The sequence below is a fragment of the Peromyscus maniculatus genome, chromosome 6 (assembly GCF_049852395.1).
Source record: "Peromyscus maniculatus bairdii isolate BWxNUB_F1_BW_parent chromosome 6, HU_Pman_BW_mat_3.1, whole genome shotgun sequence".
Classification (NCBI taxonomy): Eukaryota; Metazoa; Chordata; class Mammalia; order Rodentia; family Cricetidae; genus Peromyscus; species Peromyscus maniculatus.
Genome location: NC_134857.1, coordinates 62,364,476 through 62,386,479, shown reverse-complemented (window position 1 = coordinate 62,386,479; position 22,004 = coordinate 62,364,476). Strand labels below are relative to the sequence as shown.

The 22,004-nt window shown below is 36.8% G+C and overlaps 1 protein-coding gene across 1 annotated transcript; it reads right to left on the bottom strand.

Annotated features, from left to right (window-relative positions):
* Positions 1 to 1,000: 1,000 nt before the first annotated feature.
* Positions 1,001 to 20,855, bottom strand: Asic5 (acid sensing ion channel subunit family member 5; the record flags this gene model as incomplete). The annotated part of the gene is made up of 9 exons (XM_042280292.2): positions 1,001 to 1,861; positions 3,202 to 3,293; positions 6,439 to 6,607; positions 8,640 to 8,696; positions 10,143 to 10,290; positions 11,176 to 11,325; positions 12,969 to 13,094; positions 14,972 to 15,209; positions 20,533 to 20,855. Coding segments are annotated over 9 exons (1,464 nt in total), but the record flags the coding sequence as incomplete, so codon positions are not given.
* Between the last annotated feature and the right edge of the window lie 1,149 nt (positions 20,856 to 22,004).

The following is a 22,004-nucleotide window of genomic DNA, read 5'->3' as shown; positions in this document are numbered from 1 at the left end:
GGGTTAAGTTTGTGACATTTGGGGCTGGCTCATTGCTGTAATCATTCACTAGGGTGAATGTGCACCTACCACAGATTTCACAATGCTCTGGGAGGTTATTCCACTTTTCTCAAGGTAATATTTAAAGCCTTTATTTTCAGAGTACAAATATTTTATTTTCTCACCACTGATTCCCAAACAGATAGCACTCATACATTTGAATACCGAGAGCTGACTGATTGCCGGCCGAGCACCAGTGTAAACAGCTGATGATCAATTTTCATTCTGGACAATGTCTTTCATGTCAGTATGTGTTAGTTATCAGGCCATTTCTCTTTTAATTACCTGAGCAAAAAAGAGTGAAGATGCCATGTAGTCGGGAAGAAACTGTAACCAAACAATACAATACAGAAAGAATTGGGAATTAGATTTATATTGTTTATGCTGCAGACTGAAATCAGGTCCCCATACATGCTAAGCACAAACTAACTGAACCTCAGCCCTGGAGTTAGAGTTCTTTGCCTTGATCATTGTTCAATGTGTTAAAGAAGACTTTTGAGCAATTCACCATTGAATGAACATTCCGAGAGGCTGACAGTAGTTGATTGCCTAGAGCATAACAAACAGAACTGTTGAGGTTTTGTCTAGATTAAATAAGTATGTAAAAGTTGTTAGAAATGAGGAAATGCTGCGGAGTCCCTCTATAGTACAGATTCATCTCCATTTTCAATTACATTTATTTTATGAATCCATCTGTACAGAAAATAGATTCCTGCCTACCCCAAGTCAGTTATAATAAAGCTATCTAGAAGAAAAACACTTGATCTTAGCCAAAAGACCGAGAAGCGATTCTAGAAGAAAAACAAAAATGCTATGGTTTAGCAAAAATGAAAATTCTGAGAAAGTTTATAAAGCATAAATTATGCATACTATTCCCTAAATGAACAATTGTCTTGATTATTCATTGTTCTAGCTTTGTTTTTGATGCTATGATTAAAAAATACTCTCACAAAAAGCAACTAAGGAAGAAAGGATTTGTTTGACATATAATTCCAGATCACAGTCAACTCTTGAGTGGAAGTTGAGGCAGGAACTTAAAAAACTTACAGCCACAGTGAAGGGCACAGAGGGGATAGATGCATGGGTTTTTGCTTGCCTGCTTGCTGTCTTCAGTAGCTTCCTTCACTCTTTACCAGTTCAGGGCTCAGCCTAGGGAATGATGCTGCCTGTACTGTATTGAGTCAATTAACAAACAAGACAATCCCTCACAGACATGCCCATGGACCAACCCCAACCACATAATTGTTCAGTGAAGACTCTAGTCACAGAGCAGGTGATTCTAGGTTGTGGCAGATTATTTAAAATAATCCTCACAACCACATACAGTTTGATAGTTGTGATTACCATATTTAGATATAAAGTACACCTTTTTCCATTCATTATTATAAAAAAGTAAAAGATGTCCACCATGTAATTGTTACTATTTTTACTGATCAGGTTACAATAGAGAAATAATTGAACAATACAGAATATATTATACAATACAGGCAGAGAGCAGTGTACACAGAAATAGGAATCTTCAATGATTCAAGTCTATTTTATTAGACTTTCCAAACTGTGACATAAAGTCTCATAACAATGAATGAGCCATTATAATTATATGTATTATGAAAAGAAAAAAAAAACAATATTTTTTATTGTAACAGAATATTAACATTCTTCTATACTGACTGAAGTTGAGGAGTCCTCTGGATCATTTCAAGTATTTTCAGCAAAAAGAAAATGACTATCCAGTAGAAATTGGTCAATACATATTCAATAATTTCTATAATTGTAATCAGACTAGCTCCACAAAATAGGCCCAGCTGACCGCCAACATCGGCTGTAATAAAAATCCATAAAGAAATTACATGTTTTTCATTAAAAAGTAAACATTATTATAGTACACATTATTTTAATCCAGTAAGTTGATCATGACTGATTTATGAATGTACATTAATCATATTATTTTAAAATTTAGTATAAATAAAGTGATACAAGCTAGTAATACCTGGTAATAATATTCACACAAATCATCTTCAAAAGGAGAAGGTATAAAACTATGTTTCCAAAAATTTAATTTAGACTTTGGGAGATTTGAATGCTAGGTAAAATTTTAACTACAGTGTAATGCGCACTCATGAAATGCAAAGCAGAACTGGAACTTGGTACCATATGGACTTGAAGGATTATGCTGTGTCTCAAGAAGACAATTTCCATGCAAATTGCATTGCTAGTGTCCTAATTATATTTTGTGTTAAACATCTATTGTGGCTCATTTAACCAAAAAATATATTTAAAACACTGCATTTTAAAAAATGTTTTTAATTTACATTGATATATACATTTACATTTGAACAATTTCTAAGTATGTAGTTCTAAGGCACACTGTATACTCTTATTTTTTTTATCTTTATCATTACCACCTCTAAAACCTTTCCACATTCCTCAGAAGCACTCCTTTGAAAAAAATAATGCCCCAATTCCCTCCATCCACAAGACTCCAGCAATCACTCTTTTGCTTTTCCCCCTTGTAAACATCCCTGCTGTATGTAGTACTGCCTTCTAAGGAAGATTACATCATTAATAGTCTGTGTGGACTCATCTTTAGGAAACTGATGTTTGCCAGATGTTTTATGGAAGTGTGTTTTCTGCAGGAGTTTTAAAGAATTTGGAGACTTCCTCACAATCTCTTTCTCAGCTGATTCATGTGACTATGCTTATGCCTTAATCTAATATTCACTTCTGACTCTTGCGTGGCTTCCTCTAGTGTATAACTGGATCTAGGAAATCCATGTTATAACAGCAGAAGCAGACAGTGTCTGTAAAAGAAATGACTCAGATTGTTTGCTTGGGACCTTTCTTACCCCTTGCTGGGAAGAAGCCTTTTGTGGAAGAACAAAGATTTGAACCTCTTGAAATACTGTACAATAGTTACATAGTGATGGGGCATCCTAAGGAGAGAGTAACTGTCAGTGAAACTCTGACACACACAGCAGTGGCTGCTTTGGCAAATTCCTATGTGGTGGAGTCACTGGTGTTTCCTAGGGAGTATAAACACTTAATACCTGGTAGGAGGCAAGGACAATTGATTGTTCTTCCTCCACTGATAACCTAACCCCCCCCCAACAGAAAATTAGTCCAATAGAAAATGAGAGTTGAGGCTGGAGTCAACACACTTACCAAGTAACTCAGGTACACTCACTGCCTTTTGCTGCTGCGTTATCTTATAGTTTAAGTCACTGTAGTTTATTTCAATGTTCACAAGATTCTCTCTGAGGATGAAAACAGAATGAGCATAGCTTACAGCTGTCACCACTACTTTTAGTCCCCATTTTAGATTCAGGAACTATTTAAAATTGCATTCGATCTAGCATGTATTAGCTCAGTTTTAATCTCTTCGGCACTCTTGCCATGATGATATTTGGGGGGAAAGAAAGAAAGAAAAAAAGAAAGAAAGAAAGAAAGAGAGAGAGAGGGAGGGAGGGAGGGAGGGAGGAAGGAAGGAAGGAAGGAAGGAAGGAAGGAAGAAAGAAAGAAAGAAAGAAAGAAAGAAAGAAAGAAAGAAAGAAAGAAAGAAAGAAAGAAAGAAAGAACCCAGCCGGGTGGTGGTGGCGCATGCCTTTAATCCCAGCACTCGGGAGGCAGAGCCAGGTGGATCTCTGTGAGTTTGAGGCCAGCCTGGGCTACCAAGTGAGTTCCAGGAAAGGCACAAAACTACACAGAGAAACCCTGTCTCGAAAAACCAAAAAAAAAAAAAAAAAAAAAGAAAGAAAGAAAGAACCCACCCCATCATATTTCTGTGCTTTATTCTTGAGAAACTGAAGAAAGACAGTACATGTAATCATCTAACTGTAGCCCATTATATTTACAAACTTCTGGATTATAATTTTAATTCAATTATTGACTTTTCCAAGTTGCTTAAATGATCCTGAAGAAGCAGGGTTGTTTCTTTTTCCAAGGTTAGTAGAGAAGAGCTGACCTCACAGGTTTTAGTGAGAAATTAAACATGGACCAGAGTAGAAGCTGCCCTGTTGATAAATGCAATTTCCCACTTATTGTTTACAAACTTGTAAACGATTGAGTCATTGAGCAATGACTTTATTTTCTTAATGTCCTCTTTAAACCTTCACACATGGCCAGGGTGGCTCAATATCACCTCAAAACCTCTACACTTGATACAATTGAGGTCCCCAATCCTCTATTCTCTCCACCAAGACCTCTACTTTGAATTCCAATCATGTATTTGATTGATTTTTGATAATTCCACTCACTTGTCTAATAATTTAACACACTCCAACACATTCCAAGCCAAACTCTTGATATTTTCCGTTTGGCACCACTAAGCCATCTATCAACAAATCTTGTTTGTGGAACCATCAGCATCTATGTAGAGTCCTATTGTTTCACACCCTACTCTTCCCACTGTCACCCAAGCAATCATAATCTCTCCCTGGGAGTTTTGTTATAGACATCTGGCTGGAGATTATGCTTTCAATTTGAGTTATCCCACCTCAGTAAATACCCGCTGTTCTTCATACAATAACTGACAATTCTTCAACCTGCTCAATCAGGACCCTCTGGCTGTATTCCCCTGATACTCAGAGGGCACTCTACGGGAAACATCTGCATGGACTTTGCAGACCCAAGGTTGTAGAGTTTTGTTCACTTCTGCTCAAGGTCTTTCCCACTGACAGTCCATAAATCTGATAAATCTGAAGACAAGCCTTTTTTTTTTTTCACTCTTGCTTCTCTAGATGAATTTTCTTTTGTTTTTTTTCTGTTCCAGCACCATTTTATATAACTTACATACTTATCATCCATTCCCACCACAATGGAAATATGTGCGATTAGGCCTGGCTTGTAAATTTTATCCATCCAGGAATCCTCATGCCTATCACAGCCTTTGAATCCAAACACCCAACACATGCTTATTATATAATTTGTTAAAATTACAACAACTTAAAAATGAAGCCAACAAACAACTGGCTAAATATTAACCTGTCTGTGCTGTTAACTGAAGTTGAAATCAATTACCACATGATTTTCAGATGGCAATAGGAATTTTAATGAAGAATGGACCCTATTAGCAATGTTTCCTGAAACATGGCATTCGCTAACATATCTAAGGAACATGGCTGTAAACCACTTTCCTTATTGTTTACAGTTTGGGGAATCAATACTCTCTAATATACTTAATTCAAAATGCACCATTAATATGTGTAGTTAATTTCCATTAGTCTAATGCTAGGTAACAGGAAAACGTAAGATATTTAGACAGATCATCAGCCGAAACTGTAATATTTACAAGTGATAAAACAGTTATTAAAATGGAAGAAGTTGTAATGTTGTCACGGGAATTCAGACATTTTAGTGGCATTCTTGACTTCCTGTTCTCCATTGTCCTCTTAATTTGCATGTACACTGATAATATGCTTTATCTTTCCAAACTAAACTTTAGTGATCATTTTTGAAGACTATCCATCAGTGTTTTTTACGAGATGATAAATTCTTCTTCCATAAAGAGACTGTGATGTTTATGCTGATTCTCTGTCAGCTGACTCATCCATCCACATGAGTCTCTGAAACGGAAACTCAAGGTAATAATGAAATGGTTCTATTGAGTCCAAGTACACTTGCTTGTCTTGGGGAAAAGACATATAAATAATAAAATAAAATCTGAGTTTTAATAACAGTAAAGAGATCAAAGAACACTGATTATGTGTCTATATTACTAACCTCTGTGGGGCTTGAGCATTAGTATGGCATTAGAAGGACTGATCTGGTTTTGCACAAAATATGGCAAAAAATATTTCAAATGGAAATCTGTTTGGTTTTCTTTCTCAAAAAGACACTAAAATTTCATTACAGCCTTTTATTTGTAATTTGCAAGAATTAACATAGTATGGCAGAGAGGAAACTAACTGGGCACTCAACATTGGAAGTAGAATCCCACATCATTGAGACTTGGTGGGAAGAGACCGAGTCTTCTCATGTCATTGGCAGTTATTTAAAATTCAATGGACTTTGGTTCACTCTTGTAAAATGAAGATAATTTCCTTTTCACCTATTTTATATAGTTATTAGGAGTCTCAAAGCACAAAGTATACAGATAAAGGCTTGTCATGTTTGAAGCACTAATATTAAATATCATTTGTATTTTCTCCAGTTAGGACAATGAAGGAATGATCATGAGCAAACAATTTCAGTCAGCATCGTATGACTATGTTAAAAGCTAAAATAGGGAGCTAACAGAGGTGACCGTATTTGTCTCTAAATTCCCACCATTGTCTTTATTAGCTGAACGACCTCCAAACTGCCTTCCTCATCTGACTACCATGTCATTTCCTGAAACTTCAAGTATTCAGTAAGGAAAATTTAATGTTAATCATGAATAATTTATAAGACTAACCAGATTACCTGAGATATTCTTGGCTTTGATTCAATTTCTTGGCAAGAAATTTTAATGCTCTTTGACTTGGAAAAGTAGAATAAGAAACAGTAGCTGGGTATTCTGTTTCTTCACATGACACAGGGCAGCTGGAGTTGTGTGTTCCCATCGTGCACAGTCCCTTAAGCTCAATGTGATCTGAAATAAAATCAAGAACAGTGCACTTAGACAAGATACCACAATGGGGAGACAGGGCATTCTAAAATTCATCATTTCTTTTCCTGTGTTGAAAAAGACGTAGTTAACTACACCTATTACTTTAGTAAATCATGTTTATATTTTACTGTTAGTACAACCAACAGGACAGAATATAAGATAGTTGTAATCCTTGATCCACTGAGTCACTGGAGTCGGATCTTCATTAGGAAAGAAATTCCAGGATGTTCCTGGACTATTTCCATATAAGATCAACTGTTTGGACAGAACAGGACCGAGAGCCATGCCACTGTGAGAGGAACCTGCAGATAGAATTCTGAAAGTCAATGGCTTAAACTATACTTACCTTTACACTTATCCTAAATTGGTGTGAAATACTCTGTTGACATAAGGTTCCTTGTTTCCATGATTCTCTTAGCTTCTCAGGCACCACTGAGGTTCTCTGTCTACCAAATTGTCACCTTTTCACTTTCACCTGCACACTACTACACATTCCTATACCCCCCCACACACAATCCAACACACTCATATATTCACGAATGCTATTCTCATACAGATACTTTAATGAATGTTCTCCGACACACTTGTACACTCATATACACTAATACCCTACGCATACACTCATTCCCACACCACATATTCTTACACACTCATATGTTCATACATACTATACACTCACATTCATGTGCACGGCTTTATGATCCTGTTATCCCATAGCAGTCCCCAGACTACTGTATGTATGATTTATTTTTCCAGACTCTCCCTCTGGCTTTCATCAGTGGCACAAAAACAAAAGTTTGACAGCCTAGTTCTTATTCTTTTTTTGTTTTTAATATGGCATTATGGCATTTGCATAAATGGTTTGGAAACTAAAGAAAAATATAAATCTACTTCATATCCAGAACTTGAAATATTTTATAGCCATTTAAAAAATATTTATTCTACTGCTGCCATCTTAAAGATATTTCTACATTGAGTTAGAAAAAAATCTTTCCTAGAAGAGTACAATGGTTAGTTAAACTTGCCAAAATCTAGAAACATCTGGGAAGGGAATTTCAATTAGGGATTCTCTAGATTAGGTTGGCTTGTGAGCATGTCTATGGTACATTATTTATTGTTTATATTAATTGAGGTGGGAAGATCTGCCCATTGTGGGGGAAAGCATTTAAGGGATCTTGACCTGCATGAGCGGAGAAAGTAAATTAAGAAGAGGTGTGCATTCATCAATTTAATCTTTTCTGCTCTTAACTGTGGATCTGTGGATCTCCCCAGTCATGAACTGTATGGAACCTGTAATTGTGTTAAATTGAGTTAGAATAAATCCTTTGTCGCCCAGCTTGTTTTGGTAGGTTGCTATAATCCACAAAAATAAGACAAAGCATATATAATATATTATATTTTCAGAGGGAAACCAATGATTTAAAACCATAACTCTCAAGTTATGTGCAGGGATCAAATTATACAAGAATGTAATATAATATTAATAATTTGGGGTCTATCCAAAGTTTAGGCAAAATAAATCTGTTTATGTTGTCAATACATAAGACATGTGTGATTGTGATTCTATTTACGCAAAAATGTTATACATGACACATGTTTAATTAAATGAAACAATGCTTCTTAAAAATGTAAATGATTTTCAAACTAACAAGCTGCTACTGAGTTTTACATGATTCTTTTTCTAATTTGGAATATTTGATCTAGTTGTAAAAATGTTTCAGCAATGAAATAAAAATCAAGGCCATTTTGATAATATAGAGAACAGAGGTTATAAACAGCATAAAGATTTGAAAATAACCCCCCGAGCTATTGTGGACACTGTGTTGTCCTTGCCTTTAACTTAGAGGGAATTTCTTTGACTGTGTAATGTAGTGAGTATTAAATAATTATTTAAAATTTTTTATATAGCTTCTTTTTTTCATATCTGGGATATCCATAATGTTATTTCATGTCTTGTAACTAAATAATTTTAATATAAACCTTGAAAGTAAAAGAAAAAAATCAAGCAACTTACCAAGGATGGGAGATACACAGTTGTAGTGTTTTAGTAGATCACATTCGACACCGTTTCCTTAAAAACAGGAAGTGTAACATATAAAGAGTTTTCTTGAAATAAAATTCTCCCATTAGAAAAGACGACGAGGCTTTGGAATGTGCACCTATCTGGAGAGGTAATTTGGGAGACTGATTCTGGACACTGTTATTTGAGTTCACTGGCGTCTGTATTTTTGAGGATGCAGTTGTTTGAGTTCAGGACCTCAAATATTTTAAATGCACCTCCAGCACTGAGACACCTCCAGCACTGAGACACCTCCAGCACTGAGCTACATCTGGGCTCCAGATTTTTGATAAAATCAAAAGCACATTTCTTTTCTATATCTTCTTCTCTAACCATCCTTCATACTGACATTTATTCTTAGGATAATGAACATGCAGACATATACAAATCCAGAGAAAGGGGCTGCCGAGAAGAACACTGGTTTTGTTTTGTTTTTTTTTATTCTTTTCACTTGTCTTCTCTTGTTAAGTCTTTATGTTTTTAAATACTTGTAAATTTTAATTTTACAATTGCTTCCACAAGTTTCATCTTGTTTTAGCATGTTCATAATCTTATGATGTAGGAATTATCATTTTCCAGATAAAGAGCTAAGCCTCAGAAAGTGGCTTGTCCTAGACCACACACACAGAGGGAAGGAGGGATGGAGGGAGGGCAGGAGGGAGGGAGAAAGGAGAGAGAGAGAGAGAGAGAGAGAGAGAGAGAGAGAGAGAGAGAGAGAGAGAGAGAGAGAGAGAGAGAAAACATGAGGGGTTTAGAGTGGCCACAGTTTTATTCTCTCCATTTCTATTTCTCTAATAGCCCACATCTCTTTATGGACATGGTAAGAAAAGGCAATAGAATAAATATAAATTAAATTGTTCATCATTTCTATAGATCTTATCTATGTTTTCTATTACCTGTTGCATCCTCATAAGGACCCTGCTCTGGTGGACACAACTCTCCCCATTTTATAGTAAGCACAGAGAGGTGTGACATCAGCTAGATATGAAAGTCTGAAATCAGACCCAAGTTTTATCCTCTGCTTATTGCCTGAGGGATCCCTGGTCCTGGAAATACCTGAGACTGTATGCAAAGAAGCCTAGAAGTTTCCTTCACAGTCACAAGGCAAGGAATTTCCCAACAGTGAAATCTTTAGAGTCTGTAGTGCTATATGTATGCATGATCCAGTTTTTGATTTCAAGTTACAAAACTCTTGACATTCCTTCAATTTAAGGCCCTTAAGAACATCTGATTTTAACCCTCTAAGAAAGAATTGAGGACCTAGATTGACGGCATCGTTTTCTTTCCCAGAAAACTCGGTGATGCTTCCATGCTTTCAAATGGACCAACTGAGATAAAGATTTGGCAAGTGGGCCATTTTCCAGCATAGACTTTCATGAGAATGGAATACTATTCAAGGACACACTAGCTTCCTATGCTTCCAATTAGGCAGTGTGGGGAGAAGCTGTCAGTCTTTACCTGGAAGCAGAAAGGGCAAACATCCACACTGCTGCTGGATGTGCTGGGCTTTGCACTCCTTCAAACAACTGTAAGTGCTGTAGGTGGTAAAGTCCCTCAACTTGATGTCAGGATTGCACTCTCCCCACGGGTATTCCTGGTGGACTGTCTGAAGACAACAGATGCCAGAGTTAGGACACAGACTTCTGCCATTTTCCATTAAAGGATGCTGTGCACTTTTACTTATCTCAAAGTTTTAAATTTTTTTTCCAATACACTAAATTTACCCATTTGTCCACAACGTTATCCTGAAAGTCCCTGAAGGCCTCTATAACAGCAGCCTGTAAATCTTTAACCTAAATGTTAATGAAAACATCAAATAGACTAACCATTCTAAAAATTAATTCACATGAGGAAAAAAACATTTATGCAAATGCTTTATCATCATTTTACTCAGGTTACTCACAAACCATCATCAACCAATGTGAAAAAATTAATCCTTTATTGAGCAACTGTTACTTAATATGCAACAAGTACTTTGCTTTCTTTTTGTTACTTGGCTTTTAAACGTCGTAACTCTGGAAACGAAAAGCTGTCCACTCGCCAAGAGTACAGGGAATGGATGCAAATTCAGAAAGTTAATTAAGGAAGTTCCTGAGTTAAAGGCAGTCTTGTGGAAGCCTGCCACACTGGCTTGTCTCCATGGTTGCTGCTCTCCCACTTTTTAAAAAAAATTTTTTGCAGATGGCTTCACAGAGGAAGCATTCAATTCTGAAGCCTACTTTGTGGTCCTGTTCTTAATGATGTCTGAAGTTACCTTGGATTTAATAGGCTTCCCCATGCTCACTTAGTTTGTACATAGGAATCTACTGCCTTTTGCCACAGGGGAGCCTCCAGATAAAGGAAAAGCATCTGAAACAAAGTGTTGGCCTTTCCAGCCGTAGCTTAAAAACATAGGAGTTAAGGGTCTCTCATTAAAAAGGTTATTTGCGTGTTTAATGCATTCATTACCAACTAATCGCCTCTCTTTCCTCTACATCTCCCAAGTTCTTACCTTCAGCTGGCGCATGGTCACCCGGGCGTGCATCCCCACAGGAGAAGACAAACCCAAGCCATCAAACTGTGGTTCCTTCTTGGGTGAGTGAATAACAAAGATGATCCCAGCATCAGCAAAACCAGGCATGGGATTATCAGTAAATTCTTCCTGAAGGGAACACATATACACACACGGATAATAGTTCTACAAGAGTTCAAAGTTTGCTTTTATCAATGCATGGTGTATTTGACTTCCTAAATTCAGTAATACCAGATTAGGTTTCAATCTATTGTTGTGAGAGGTGTGGAAATTTCATATCTAAAACAGGCTTTTTTTTTTTCCAGGCTGAATCCCAGACAGTTAGTTGCTCCTGAGTAAATCCACAAGCTCAATGGTATCAGCTGATGACCTCACTTCCTGTCAATCTCTTCTCCTAGGTGCCTTTTAGAAGTTCCTACTTGGCTCTTCTTTTTTCCCTGCAGATGTCTTTGTTATTAAACCTTGTTTAAAATTTAAGTGTCTTCTTCAATGATTGTGAAATTTTACATTATTTAACAACTTTTTAAAATCTATAAACCTATGTCAGGTAAAGATACTAACATGTAAATTGCTTGTGATGCTGTAGTTTCAGGATACAAGGAAAAGGTTGAATGTGTGCATATCTTCTTCGGTGAATCTGTTCACTATTATGTAATTATCCTTGGGGAGCAAGTTTTAAATTCCTGTAACTCAGAGGCCCATTTGTCCTGGACTTGTTAAAACCTTCTAAAAAGCATTGACTAGGTTGGTTTAGAGAAATATCTAGGTGTCATTTGCTTACAGAACATTACATTTATAGGTTTAAATTGTATCATACAAATATTTGGGTTTTTCCACTATTAAAAATTCATAATTAATGTTTAAACTAATCCTATTGCTATTATCTAAATAGTTTAAAATTGGTCAAATATTTTCTGAGTGCAGGGTTGTGTTTGAGCGTAAGTACAATTTTTTTGAGCGAGACATAGGAAGTTATGAAGATGATATTAACAGAAGTTCTTAAAAGCAATCATGACCTCGTTCATGTTTATGGAGGAGTAAGTCATTTGCTGTGATTCAGATGAGGTGAACATCTTTCTCTGCCATTCATTGTTTGTCTTTAAATACTTACTCTACCATCATGGCAAAGTACTAATCTATAAACCCTTGGCAGCAGAGGGCAGGTATGGAAGCTATTCATTCAGCACCTTTGAAGTCACAGCAATGCAATTCTTAGATGTTGAAACATCTGAGTCTTAGGTTCAAATACAACTTCCTAGGCCAGTTACAAATAGCAACCACAAACAAAAGCAAACCAATGAACAGTGAGGCTTAGTTTAAGTACACTTATGATTCTTACACAGTAGGGTCTTTTCTTCCTGTCAGAGAAGAATTCTATGACTAATCAATGTACACATAGAGTTCTTCTCAAAATGCATTTTCATATTCAGATGAAAATTCTACCACAATTGCATTTTTAATGATAGTGTCATTAGCTAAACACATGGCATGACAGAACTCTCCATTTCTTTACTCTACTGCATAAATGATCCTTGGTTAATAGAAAGTATTAGAACAGTAAACATTGTCTATTTTATATCTGAATGATCTGATTTCTGAAGCTCCAAGACAACAGTAATCCACAATTCATTGGGCATTAGAGTAAGTAGGCAAAGCGTGAAATAAACTCAACTGGTGGAATTTATTTGACAAAGAAAAATATTTTTACTAAAAATGGAGTCCTGTGCACTTGTTGCTTTTCAACCCAGACTAGAATGAAGTGAAGTGGATACCTGGTGGACATTGAAGAGCAGCTTTAAGCCTCTTCCAGACAAACTCACTTTATTCTTGCTTTGGATATTCTCACCATGGTTAAAAGTAAAGCAATTTCCATATTCAGTAAAAACGTGTTTGAAATCCTCCAATATGAAAATAAACCAAATAGAACACAGTCAGTGGAGAACTTTTCCATGCCCCAAAGTTCCAGTCACTCTACCATTTTTCTATACTTGCAAATGTTTATATAAGGAGGCTTATATCAGAAAGATTTGATAGTCCGGCAATTTATGCATGTATATGATCAACAGTTTTCACTTGTATAATGAACATTTAGGTCAATTTGCATGTTATTTTTAAATGAGACATTTTCATGTATAATTAAGTCTGCTTCTTTACAACAACTAAAAATAAGATTTTACTTTTTAAATAATGATTCATGGAAACATGTTTTAGGCTTTGGTGAATGGCTTCCACACCCCTCCTTTGACAAGTCACAGCTCCAATCATATGTTCTGGAGCAGTCACATTCTGCTTCCTGTTGACCCCTATGATAACTGGTCCCATCCTCCACAGAGGTGTGCATGTGATATAAGCTGGGATGATCTGCATACCCTGACCTCTTGCCTCAGCAACTGTTTTAGGAACTGATGATGGGCCTACCATTAGATTCTCACCTCGATTCTTAAGTGCTACTGTGTCACTGTGAGAAAATTATTGTTGGCTGAAGTTTTGGGTCTCTATGGGGAGAGAGCATACCAAAAGCAGGCAGGAAAAGTTGAGACGGGGAAGAAGAATCAAAGTAAGGAGGCTCGTTGGTATAGCGTTTTCTAAAGCCAGTCCTGCTTTTATATTACCCAGTTTACTAAACCAATTCATATATTTTACTACACAGATTATTAGAATTGGGTTTCTGGAATATATATTATCTCACTCGTGAAAATTTTCTAGGTAGTGAATTTAAATGTGTTAGTAAATACAAAGCAAGGAAGAAGAGCCCCTTTGGGTTAGAGTTCAGTCAATTCCTGCTGCTTGTCCTCATCCCCATCAACTCTCAGATGTATCTATTGTGTGCCTCTCAGAAGGCTAAGTATCTCGTGCGACTATGAATTTGATGTTCACTTTGAAACTCTCTCATAGCATAGGGAATTGGATATGTAGGAAATAAACGGATCAGATTCTAGTCATGCTGTGTTTTACCTTAGACTAATTGCATAAGTAATTGAAACAGAATTTTAGACATATTCTGTGTGGATATAAAGCTCACTACATGTATTGTGCATGTGACATATAATTTTTAGTTGAAGACTAGAAGACTTATTTCTGTCTATTCTCATAAAATGCCACTATCTTGAAAACAGTGTGATAGCTGCTTAAGGAAAACAGAAATGCTTTCTTCAAATATGGCGTTGAAAGATAAGGAAAAAATTACAGTATCCTATGGTGTAAGCTCTTTTACTTTGGAAAAAAAAACTGTGCTTCAAAAAAGAACTTTTAAACTTTGGTCATCTATTGTTTTCTCTAGCCACCCACCCCTCGTGTGTGTGTGTGTGTGTGTGTGTGTGTGTATCCCACTTGCACATGCACATGCAGTATACGCACATGTGTGATGCCGAAGGACAACTCTGAGTGCCCTGATCTGTCACTTCCCACATTATTTCCCGGAGCTAGGCTGGTATCCAGCCCCTACAAGCCTCCTGCCTCTGCTGCCTGCAAGGACACAGCACCACTAGCTTTGCAAGGCTGTTGGATCTGCACTCAGATCCCCGTGCCTGTGCAGCAAGTAATGCTCTTCCCCCAGCCATCTCTCCAACCCTTAGATCACTTCTTGAAAAAAAGAAATTTGTCCCCCCTGGACCCCACATCTCCTGCTATTGCAAAGCAGAAGTGAGCAGAGCTGATGAAATGTACTTGTATAAACAGGTTGGTTTCTCAAGGGAACAATTTTATTTGAGCATAAAACAGAACAAAACCACAGTCTACTGTCTTGATTAGATTTGGAGAAATTTTCAACCATTACCTTTGGACCACATGGTTTTCCAAAAAAGTCACAGTGCAACAAAGTGTCCTGATTGAGAAAAAAGCCATTATTCTTGACAAATTCTGTAATGCTGAAGTTTTGGTGACTTGTAACAAAATCTAAGGTCTCTGAAGATTCCGTGTGGTTGCCACTAATTTCCTGAAGGCGGAGGACTTTGGAAACTACATCCCACAAGAAGACAATGATGCCAAATTTTGATACAGCCTCTGTTTGGAATCTGTAGGTAGGAATGAAGGCATTGGTTAGAATGATACAACTTGTAATTTTCTAGAAGACAGAAACAAGGCAAAGCTGCATTCATAAAGGATTATATTTGTTAAGCAATTTCCATTATGCATCATGTTTAGATTTTTATTTGCATGCTTTACATTCTTTCAAAATACAGGTAGTGATTTCACATTTTGATCCTAAAAACCCTTCAGTGAGCAGTTTTCCTCTCTTCTCCTTGTCTGACAGCACAGAATGGAATGGGTGGTCCATTCTGAGTAGGGTTCCATGTCACCCAGTACATGGTTTGCATGTCATTTTAGAATCTTCTTATGTTCTAGACTTTGTCATTCCTTTCTTTGTGACACTTACTAAATTTGCTTTAACTGATCTATAAAGATAGAAGTTAGATATTTATTAGAGGGTAAGATGTGAATATACTCTGTAGTGTTTATGCAAGTTGAGCATGCCTGGGTTTCCTTGTTGAACATAACACTCTACAACTCTATCCTCAATACAAACAAAAAGCTTTCAATTTTAATGCAGAATATTAGGATTTTTTTTTTGCACATTTGCTGAAACTTTGTTATTCATTCATCAACTAACAGCCTTTTGCATTGTTTCTGTTGCAGTGAATGGTGCTGTAATTATTGTTGTCATGTACAGGCTTGTTTTGCATATTGACTTTCTTTTCTTTGGATATGTGGCCGATAGTAGGTTTTTTGGATAATGAGAAGTTCTATATGTAGTTTAGTGAGGAAGCAAAGTCCTACTTTCCACGTGGCTGTAATAATTTAACTCCTACCAATAGTAGGTAAAGGTTACTCTTCCCCCACACCCTCAAAAACAATTTTTATTGGTTGTCTTTTCAGAAATAGCCATTCTCACATAAAGGGTGTTGATAGCTCATGGTGGTCCTGACCTAGATTTTATTTTCAATTTTCCTTTTGAAATGGGGGGGGTATTTATTTAATTAGTAGTTTCTGTTGAGCTATTTTAAAACCAATTATCAGAAAGTTATATTGAACATGATTAGTGCTTTTAGCATATTTTCCCATTTTTAATATTTACAGATATTATCCTTGTGGTGATAATAATCATGCTATATTATTTATTTATTTAATTTTTTGAGAACTTCATACATCACCCCCATATCTATGTCACTCCCATGCCTTCCTCTACCCCTCAAACTCTTCCTGTGTCAACCTCCAAAATTTATGATATCTTCTTTAATTATTATTGATGTATGTGTATGTGAGTCCACGTAATTTTCTCTATGTGTTTTGTCTTTAAAGTTTTCTTTCTAGTGTAAGCCCATATTCAATCTTTTCCCAAAGAATATAAAACAGATTCAAAACAAAAACTGCAAAAACTGCAAGCTAATAATATGTGATGCCCCCGAACATGTCAAAGATTACAATTGTTTTAATGATTAGCATCTAACATACTCTAATGTCTTACTCCACTGTCTCTGGTCCATTCATGGCCAGCTTTACATCCTGATCCTGAAACATCGTACTTTGAGACTCTGAGACAATTTTCTCACATGAGATAGTCCTGACATTCTTCTAATTTTATTATGTTTCAACACCTCCCTTTTCTCAGTCAAAAGCATTTCTGGGAACTATTTTCCCAAAGTTAGTAACTAATAGATTTTGGTGAGAGGCACAGTTTTCATCATGAATTAATGGTCACACTACAACTCTGATACACTATAGATGCCATGAGGCAATGCCTCTCATGGAAATGACTATACAGTGAACTTAAAGAATTGCCCCTCCTGTGGGTGCTATAAATATAGGGAATAAAATTCTTAAGAAAGCCTTCAGTTTACAATGTTCTCATAAAATATATTGTTATGCTAATGAAGGTTGAGCCAATACTGGTAATTTCATTATATTAAATAATATAGATAAACCCTAGCAATGTTAGAAGCAAAGAAATGAAGTTTTTATAAGATACATAGAACCAAAATGTCTTGTACTGAGTTTGTTTTTAACTTTGACATACACTTAAAAAAAAACTATTCTTTAAGAAAAGTTGTGATTGCTGAGAATAGTGGACAAAGGTAGCATTCTTGTCTCCCACGCATGGGACTGGATTCTGAAGCTGAAACTGCAAGACAAGGTTTGTGCCGTGCTTCCACAATGTTTGTCTTAATGTTTTATGAAATATATCCTGGCAAGAATCATATTTAAATGGATATATATCTATATATAATATATATGCTATCTATTGAACCTAACATATAAAGAATATATAATAAAATATAACAAAAAATACTGACTTCTTTAAACAATCTAATACCTGGAAAACTATTGCTAAATCTATGCTTACACACACCAGTGGCTCAAAACTCACTTCCTAAAATCATATGCCCCAAATTAAAAAGTTTCACTTGATGCCTGAATTAATGCCAGGTTCTGCCTTTCAATGAGTTCCGCCAATATATCTTTTCAGATAATGTTAAAGAGAAAAAATCTGAAGAAGAATGACTTTTGGCTTCCCCTTTGAGCAGATTGTAACATTTTACTGGTACTCTCATTAACTGACAGAATCTTTAACACATTTCATTAAAAATCCTTTAGTCTGCATGTACACACATACACACATGCATATATATACATGCATACACTTACATGCACACACAAATGTACACACACACACATTTACAAGAATTTGGTGAAAATAAATGATCACAATGATTGTAAAGAGCAAGAGACAGAAGAACATGGGTGGTGTGTTTTGGAACATTGGTTAAGCACATGAACTCTTACCAATAAGCCACTCTCTCTAGTTTTAGTAGAAGAATAAGAAATGGAGAGTTTTGGCAAAATGTAATGGAAATTTGTGGTGAATTCTATAATAATGATATTTAGCGGGAATTGGATACAGGGCTATTTATAAGTTACTAGATTAGTTCCAAATAAAAAGGTCATGAATAATAGCTCATTTCCCAGAATCTATCGTACAACTTAATTTTTTGTGACTCTGTGCCAAATGTCCTTTATGAGCTTAGCTCTTCTTGTCTGCACACTGCTTTCTGTAAAGGAACTTTTCAAAATTGAAATTAATGGAAATTTTTAAGAAGCTGCAAGTGAAGCAGACTGGCAACTCCAACATGCATCTATTAGGTTTAATATACAAAGACTATATTGAGTGTGACATTGAGTACACTGAACACTAATGCACTACGAGGCTGATATAGATGAAGTCATTGACAACTTTGCATTACTGTTTACACAGAAATGCAATGTTACTCTTAAATCCCACAACTAATAAGAATGTATGTCCTTTTCCAAAAATATAAGAGTATTATTACATGATTTTTTTCTTAAACTTTTGTTCTTTCTTTTCATCTTCAGTATTTTTAAACACATATTATTTTCTGCTTCAAAACACACCTGTTAGCAGGAAGAATTGTGTCAATAAGGCCAGGATAGGGTAAGCCCGTGTTTGAGCTGTAATCTTCACACACATGGACCCCCCAGGGAATTACTGAAAAATTTTGATCCCTTCTTAGGTATCATGAATCCCTTAGCAACAATTTTAGCTATCAATCTCCTACTGATAAGATAGTTCACCACGGAAGAGTGTTGTAGCATGACCTCTGACTCCTTTCTTCCACAGACACATGAGATGCATGGTATCCCCAGCTACCATGCCATACTCATTGAAAATTTAACCTCGGCCACATGGACCTGGGTAGAGATACTATGTTGTCAACCTGAATCTCCCAGGACACATTGCAATCCCTGGCTGAGAGGCGAGACACAGGAGCTTTTCCTGCCTAAATCCACCAAGAGACCCACTTTGGTCATGCTGAGACAGAATAGGATGGGAAAGGAGATAGATACCTTGTCTAAGCTCTCCAGAACTTCACAATAGGTTCTGACATTCAGTAAGTAAATACTCCTGAACAATCATGTCTCCTTAGGCTATATTTCCTTCAGACTCAACACTTTAACAGTTCAGTTTCTGAAAACGTTTTTGCCCACTAGTTACAGTTGATTCTCTGGGAACAGTGACTGTGGATCTCCTCACATGGTCCTTCCAGTGTTTCAGAATCTTTCAATCCAATGTACCTGCAAGCAAGCCTCGCCTTTGTCACAATGCATGCCATCTCAGTAGTGTGAGGCAATAGATACTGAGAATCTTTTCTCTTGTGAGAGGGTTGACTTATCTTTACCTTCTGACACCTAAGTGCATAAGTTGAAGCTTTAAAATACTAGTGGCCACACAAATCCCTTATAACATGTACAATGTGTCCAGTACTTGTTCTTGAACTGCTTCAGAAACAAGAGGCAGCATTACTAGAACTGATGTCACAGAAAATACATAAAATGGTTGAATAAATTATATATCCATCAATAGCTATCTATCTACTCTTTCCTCCCTACACATAAACACACACACACACACACACACACACACACACACACACACACACGGGGGGGGGGGGGAGAGAGAGAGAGAGAGAGAGAGAGAGAGAGAGAGAGAGAGAGAGAGAGAGAATGAAGGGATATATCCATGGTTAATTCCTTAATAACCCATGAAAAAGAGTTATTAATAAAGTCTTACAAAGGTTCTTTAAGACTCCAGTGAAATTCTTAGATATGCTCTTTCAAGCGTCACCATGGACAGTCCCAAGGCTTTGTTTGTGAAGGCCTCATAGGAGGAAGCTGTCCTGGTTCAGTGATTGCAACTTTCTGCAGTGGGCTACAGTCTGGAGCTTGAGAGTGGCCAAGGAGAATGCAGCCGAGTGTAAAGGTCTCCAGAACTCAGGGCCCTAGGCAACTGATCAGGATGCATACCTTTGGCTCTCTAGCTAGCCCACCTCTACTGAGATAGATATCCTGTCATATTATCAACCACACCTCATATCTCCAGATACTGTGCATTAGTTCTCTTGTTAGTTCCTCCTCCTCTCCTCCTTGGAACCTCCAGTTATGTCCAAAACACTCCATGTAGAGTGCTTGGGTATATATCTGTATTGTGTTACTAATGACCCAATTACATAAGGATTCCCCTCTCTCATTAGCATACTTAAGTTCAGGGAATCACATTATTTTACATCTACTTAACCACAGAGTTTGATACTTACCCAGCATGTTAACGCACAAGGGAAGAGGGGAAGGGGAAGGGAAAAAAAATGAATGGATGAAGAAATTAGCAAGCTGCTTTCTTTCCTTATCTTTGTTCCTTAAGTTCAATTTAAAAATGCCATTGCTTTTACCTATGTCAAATACTGCAACAGAACACCTTACTTTCGTTATCCAAATCAGTCCATACTAAAATTAATTAAAAGCCGAGACTAAAGCAATGATTCTTACCTATTCAAGTTACAGAACGTCACAGCTGGGAACTCGATCTTCTCCACATACTGAACCTCTATAGATGTGGTGGTCGGCCACGTGAAGTAATTGACCAAGCGGCTGTAGACTTGCCACACCAAGAGGGAGACAGAGCCCAGTACCACAGACAGCCAGAGCACCTTTCGAACCCTGCTCTGGTTCTGGGCAATGTTATAAATACCATGAAAGGAAGTGGAGATGGCAAACTCACGATCAAACTTCTTCCGTTCAGCAGGAGATGGCAGTGGTCTCTTTGCGAGGTAATGCTTTATCTTTCCTAAGAGTCCTACTGCCCACAAAATAGACAAAAACAAGTCAGTGAGTTAGAAAGACTTAAAGCTATTCATCAAAACTACAATTCACAAATAGCTAAGCAGGTTACTTCATTACATGCAATTCATAAAGGCCCCAGAATCGTTTGCATTGGGTGATTTATTTAGGAATCAGTAGAAGTGCCGATGAGGTGAACCTACTGATAATCTGCTAATGTCATCTGGAATCAGTTCCGGTTAGGGAAGAGGCATTGATAACAGGTGCATATTGGTGTGTTGTTAAGGCCAACTTCCAATGAGTTGTTTGTGTCAGCTCATAACTTTTAAAAATAGTCCTAGATTACCCTTTCTCCCTGAAGAATCACAAAGTTCCTTGGCATGGGTTAGGCTTATTCTCTGGAGAGTCATAAGTGAAGCTACAAGCAATCATTTCCTCAGCTAATCTTTTTCACAGTGTTGTAACTTTTTGTTGGTGTTGTGACTTCCATGCATTGGATGCTTTGTACACAACTGCTTTATCCCTTGGTTTGCTAATCAGAATGTTTACAGTTCAGTGGTATGATCAGCTTCCCACCTGTTTAGAAAATGAACTTGTCCTTTTGAGATTCCCACAATAATGATTATTGATATATTGATATTAGTTGATAGAGATCAATGAGAGTTTCATTAAAATATATTTGATAATCTGCCAAATAGCTATCCAAAATTCTCCTTGAGTTAATATCATTTTGATCTGGTAACAGAAGATGCAAAGCTTCTCTGACAAGTTAAGAAGATGAGATTCACTTGCAACCGGGGGATTCAACTTCTGGTCTAGGTCTCCTCTCTTGTAACCTAGGCAACTTCAGGCAAGTTTCTCGATCTCCTTCTGCTTCTTCTATCAACAGACAGCAATAACATCTGCCTGATGACTTTTCATGTTAGATAGCATAATGCCTCTCAAGGTACATTACATAGACCATGAGGCACACTCAACAGCATTATGTATTTTTATGTTTTATTTTCTAATAGTGATGCAGCAAATGGTTAAATATTTAGAGTTTTGAGAAATGTTTTCAAGTTCTCATTTAAGAAACGAGTCCTTGGACAAGTGAGATGTCTAGCTGGCTGGCTCTTAGTGGGTAAGGGTGCTTGCTGCACCAGTCTGAAGACCTGAGTTCTATCTTTGGAATCCACATA